Raw genomic sequence first — 6000 nt, forward strand, 5'->3', positions numbered from 1 at the left:
CCTGTTTTCTCACGGGGGGGTATTAAAAAAGCATGAAGGAAAAAGAAGCCCACCAATCCAGCTCTCCCCACGGAGCGGAGGGGTTGCATGTTCATGAAGCCAAAGTAATGAGTGAAAGCAGCTGCCTTCGTTTAGCTCCGTTCTGTCTTCCACAAACCACTTTATACAGAGGCTTTTACCAAGCCGTTGTTGTGCCTTTGCTCAGCACCTGTACACTTGGGCAGCAGTCACCCTGTCCTTGAGGGGGGCACATACCGCAAACTAAAGCTATTGAGAGCTCCAGGCTTTTTTCATAAAACGAGGCATAAACCAAGTGTGCAGCTGGGATGGTGAGTCCATATTTATGGATGCTTGTTTGGAGCGAGACGCGCGGCTAAGCCATAAGGAATGCATTGGCCTGAGGTCTGGAGTGAAACTCTGCTGGCAGAAAGCTCCCTCCTCACTTAGTCCGTGCTGTTAGCGCAGTCTGCTTGCTGTGCTCTGGATCCACTTGGCAGCGTGGAGTGATGCAGGATCACATGGCTTGGGGAGATTGAATGCAGCTCCTCCTCTGGATGCCTGGGCACTTAATTCAGATCCAACTCCATGAACCATTCACAACAGGCTGCCAATTCAGTGACTCTTTCTGAAGAGGTTGGCCTTTTTTGAGGGCCTCTTTCTGAGGACACTGCCTTGGCACTCCAGAACTTAAAAGACCTGAGCAAGAGTATCCCCCCATGCAATGGATATAAAATCTCAGTGAAAGGGAGTCAAGGTCTCAGAAGTTGCTGAGATCCAGACTTCTGTAGCTGTATAGATCCAAATCGTGTGCAGTTGGATTTGAGATGACTCGGATCACTAACTTCCCTTAACCATCTTGACCCCAGCTACGATCTTGGAGCAGGCCACTGAGAGAGAGGAATTGCCATCCCTGGAAGTTTCAGGAGCTGTTTGCACAGACACTAGGCTGGGATGGTTTAGTCAGGGATCATCCTACCTTGAGCAAGGGGCTGGATTAGATGTGACCTAGTTTCCTATGATCTCTTGACTCCACTTGATTCTGATAAGCCAGCTCTCCTCCTTGACAGGCATTTCTGATTGGTAAACCTTTGTTTGCCTGTGTCAGAATTCATGATAATGTCCTGCTGGTTGGTTTTGGCTTTGAGAGGTGTGTCTGTCTCTGAGTACAAAGCACATGAGGGTTCAGCACCTCTGCTGCGAATACTAGAGAGCTGACTCCTTGCAGTCCCCCCTTCTTGCTCTCTGTCCTGACCTCACGCACTTGTGCTTTGGTGTAGCTGTAGTGTTCAAAGCACTTGTGCAGGAGGGAGCCAGTGGACGTAGTGCAACTGGTGAGTGTGTCCCAGAGACGCCAGTGAAACTGCTGTGCACCTACTGAGCAGTGCAGCAGTGTCAGTGTTTCCCCCATCTGACTTGCACGTACTGGGCCAGTTAGTGGAATGGGCAATGATCTACTATGTTGGAAGACACATGAGCGTATTTAATTAAGACTCTTGTCTGTTGAATCTACCTTCCAGATCATCCACACAGACAGCAATACGGTCTTGGGCCAAAATGACACTGGGTTCAGCTGTGATGGATCCTCCAACACTTTCCGGGTCATGTTTAAAGAGCCTGTTGAGATTTTGCCCAACGTCAACTACACAGCATGTGCTACATTAAAGGTGCTGTAATGGGTTCTGTCCTCAGGTTTATGGGGTCAGGAGGGAGGATTAATGATAGACCAAAGCAGCTCAGCCATCATAGATCTTGGTTTTAGATCTCCCAAGGTACCTTGATGCCGTTTCCTGAGATGTCACTCTGTAGCCCTTAACTCCTGAGGTGCCTGTTAAAGTTGGTTAGTAAATGGTTTCTACAAAGTTTGCTAGGCAAGTGCAGCTTGCTGCCTTAGTGCTGAAGCAACGGTGTCTTCCTGATGAGACTAGGAAGGGTCTTTGAATTTTCTAAACCACAAAACAGCTGGTTCCTTTCTGTATTGGTTGAGAAAGTAGCATCGGTGTCTCTCTGTCACTAATGGGGTCAGTGTCTAGGGCAGAGGTTGCCACTCTGCAGCCTACGTGCCGCCAGTGGCATGGGCAGCTGGTGCATGTGAGCTTGGGTGCTCAGTGGGGCTAGAGCATAGAGGAGTGGAGCAGGGCAGGAGGTTGCTACAAGAGGAGATGTCGGTTGTTACAACCAAGAGCTGTTTAAACTTTCCCTGGTTCTGCAGCCTCTATTGAATTCAGGGCTTTGGAGCCTCACCTGCCGTATAAAACAGTGGTGTTGGGGGTGGGGGCCCAACATGTTGAAGGGGAATGTAGAGTTTAAGTGAGCTATTGCTTGGACTGTAGAAAATGGCATCCTCTAAAATACCTGAGACTTGGTAGGCAGGGCAGCACTGAGCCCCTTCAGGTCCTGTGCTTCAGACGGCGGAAGGGTGCGTGGTCAGGCCCTCGGCTCGCAGCCTCACGGTGCGAGTGAGCTGCGTGGTCATCCTCCACTGGCTGCATTCTGCATTTCCCATCTTACTCATCCATTTCCCCTTGTTTTCGGTGACTCCTGCAGGGTCCAGATTCCCACTATGGAACCAAAGGACTGCGCAAAGTGATTCACGAATCGCCAACGACGGGAGCCAAAACCTGCTTTACTTTCTGTTACGCGGCTGGGAACAACAACGGCACTTCTGTGGAGGATGGACAGATCCCAGAAATCATCTTCTACACATAGTGCAGCAGTTGGAACGGGCTCGGGATGGACTTTTTTTGTTTCCCCCCCACATAACCTTCCCACCAAAATCTCTGGCTGAGTTCGACCCTGCCAATGGGAGCCATACTAGCCAAAGGTCTCAGTAAAACCCTTTTAAAGCTCATGTTTTGCCTTGTGCTCGTGACGCTGCTGCTGCCACGTACAGACTCACTGGGTCGCCAGTCTCATTTGTAGATTGCCTGTGGCTAGGGACTCTTCTCATTTTACTGATGATCCATCTAATGTCATGGGTTGTTTTGTTTTTTTTTAATTGTAATGAATGTAGATGCTTTTCTATCAGAAGCATGGAAACAAGTGGCTCTGGGTATGGTTCAGTTCCCAGTGAGGAGACAATCCTACGAAAAACCCAAAGGGTCACTGATTCCCCATCCCTCCCCCTTTTTTTTTTCTTTTCCCTTTTGCCCAACTTTGCCTTCTGGGGGGCGGGTTTGCTGCGTTGCTCCCATAGTACCGCGTGGACAGCGCGGTCGCCCGCAACACGCAGCCCACCAGAACGGGCCTGGCACGTTTATGCCGTTAGCGAGAGCATAAGGGAATTGAGACTTCCCTGTTTCAGCACTACAAGGCCTCGAGGGCGACCTCGAACCGGAGTTGTACGCTCCAAGGAGGCCACTTCTGCAGGGTCCACAGCATTTCCATGCTCTTCTCACTAACTTTGAGACAATCTTTTACTTTAGGCAGTTGGTGGAAGCGAACTGAAACCCCCTGTGGATAGGTGGCCATGTACGCTTGGAGAGGACCAGATTGGCTTTCAGTAGAGCTCCATCGTGACCTACGTGCAGGCTCCCCTGCTCTGTCGTGGTGGCGCTCTTTTTTTTTTGAGCTTACTCTGTATCATATGTGAACAAACAGGCGATGTCCCTGCTGCAGCACTGAGCGGCAGGGAATCCCTACCAGGCTAAGTGACTCCTTTCTGTTGTAAGGTAGTTTGTCAGGTAGAAGCAACCAAGGTACCTCACCTGGCTGCCGTTCCCCAGCGTGCTGCTGCCCTGCTTTTCACACAAGCTCCAGTGCATCCGACTGGTTTGTTCTCTGTGCATCGAGGCTGTTCACTGGCCGCTCCAGAGCGCTGCCGCTCTGATGCAGAGTAGGCAGAGGTTTGGAGCGCAAGTGCCTGTTGTCTGGGAACGCAGCAGACGGATGGGGAGTCGGAGCCAGTTAGGAGAACACTGCGGACATAATTTCCCACTTGTCCACACACATTTCTCTGTCCCCGCTTGCAGTCAGGCCAGGCAGTGACTGCTTGGACCGACTCGGAAGGAATTCTAGCTTTAGCACCAGACTGGGCAGGGGGGCAGCGGGGGTTAATTGCAAAGTCATCCCCCTCTTTCATCCCCTTGAAACCAGTTGCTTTTCCCCATAAGCAGGTGTGACTTCAGTTAAATATAGTATTGCCCTGCTGCGCAACTTTACTTGCAGCCATCTGAATGGTCTCAACCTTGCCCCCCAAATTAAGGGGCATTTACCACTGTGTTGTGCAGAGGAAGCTGTTTGAAATACAAGCTTTTCAGCATACGTGGGGCAAGCCATTCAGAAGTGCTTGCGTGAGATTTGCCGGTGCTTCGCGGCGCCTCCTTGAAGTGAAGGTTAGCGGGTGGAGGTGACGTTTTCCTCTCCCCTCCTGCCACAATGGCTCTTTCAAGTCGCGTGCGAGCAGTCGCCTTGCTGGGTTCGCAGCATTGGCATCTAGTCAGCCTTTACTGAGGTGCATGACTTAGTACCTGGTCCCTGCTGGGGAAATAGTCTCTGATTTTTCTCTTTCTTCTTTTTTCTCTCCTCTACCCTCTCTGGTCTGGCCTCATGAAGTAACTTTATTTTTTTTTTTGTCCTTGTTCTGTGCTATCTGGCTAACTTCCATCTGCCAGACAGCGGTAATATTATCAGGAACAGCTCTCACCTAGTACTCAGTAGATAGTAGATACTGTTTGACAGCGTGGCGTTCTCTAGGAAGACATTATAAGATGTGTATATTGTAAGCCTGCTTCAGAGTAGGATGATTTTTAATATGGCCAGTACTAAAAAATGATGGGTCCATGACTTATTGAACCTGATTCTGTGCAATGCAAACCATATTCTGAAATGGATGAACAGAATGGAGATGCTCCTTCCTCTAAGAGGGAAATTGCCTTCTGTTGGAATGTATATAGCTGCCTCTCCCTGCTGAGCCCGCTTTTGCACTCCCATTTTTTCACCTCTCGTCCAAGCTTGTGCCACTGAACCGCATCCGGGCTTGGGGCATCTTTGCCCATTTGCTCCCTTTAGGTGTAAATTCTCTTTGCTGTGGATATAGCGCTCCTCCCTCCCTAGCATTTCTGTATATAAGTGGTGATCGCTGAAGTAATTGGACGATGAGAAGCAAATCTGCACACTTGGCCATGAAAATAGCAGGACTTGGAAGTAAGCAGTTGTCAAGACCTCGTAACCTGGACGCGCTGAGAGGTAGGCCTCCCTGGTGGCTTTCTCCTTAAAGCATTTTTTAAAAATCCTACTGTAGGTTTCCTGTGTCGTGTCCCCCCTTCTCCTTCTCCCACCCCATCCTTTTCATGCCACCAGGCAGGTCTCTTCTTCAGACTGTCCTACTGGGGGAGAAGTCCTGTTTTAAACTGAACTACATCTAAGCGACCTTTTGTTTTATGGCTTTATGCAGTTTGATGCAATTCTGGCTTTTGTAGATAGTATGAATGTAATGCATTGTGGAACATGCCTGTCTCCAAAAGTTTGAGACCATCCTATTGTATCATGTCACCTTTCCAACAGAGCTGGGAATGTCTAGACTCTAGTGCTTTATTGATGAATGTATCAAATGCTCTCATTTAGTGTTCGCACTCTGCTTTGGGCCAGCTTTGTGATTTGTAAATAGGAAATCAATAAAGGCATTCAGGGTGTCTTTAACACAGTTTCTTTGTGATTTGAAGTGAGCAAATGGCAGGAGACTGGCAGCATCACCGAGATCCGTTCTCAAGCACAGTGTTGGGAGCTGCGCGGAAAATACCCGCTGCCGAGAGGCTCTTTAATTTCAACACTCCCTCGGTTCACGGTGAGATGCTCTGTAAATGATGGTAAAGCCTCAGCCACGAGGGGCCCAGGTACTTGCACATCTCTGGTCCTTGGGTGGCTTATAAGCCAGGAAGTTCATGTGAGCATCTGCCCTGAGGAGGAATACGTGCTACTTGCTCTCAAATTAGTTTGGGGAACTGCTCGTCTTACTGAGCCAGTATTTTTAAACGTATGGTTGAAAGAAGCAGGCTTTAATTG

General features: G+C 49.3%; 1 protein-coding gene across 3 annotated transcripts in view; it reads left to right on the plus strand.

Moving 5' to 3' along the window:
- The window catches only part of BTBD2 (BTB domain containing 2), a 31455-nt gene extending 25818 nt beyond the window's left edge, over window positions 1-5637 (plus strand). For all 3 annotated transcript variants that reach the window (XM_014599853.3, XM_059719624.1, XM_059719625.1), the window contains 2 exons: window positions 1518-1664; window positions 2545-5637. In XM_014599853.3, coding sequence (XP_014455339.2) covers window positions 1518-1664; window positions 2545-2706 — 309 coding nt within the window. In that variant the 3' untranslated portion in view covers window positions 2707-5637. The remainder of the gene's footprint in view (window positions 1-1517; window positions 1665-2544) is intronic.
- The last annotated feature ends 363 nt before the right edge of the window (window positions 5638-6000 follow it).

This window comes from Alligator mississippiensis, chromosome 16 (genome assembly GCF_030867095.1).
Source record: "Alligator mississippiensis isolate rAllMis1 chromosome 16, rAllMis1, whole genome shotgun sequence".
Classification (NCBI taxonomy): Eukaryota; Metazoa; Chordata; order Crocodylia; family Alligatoridae; genus Alligator; species Alligator mississippiensis.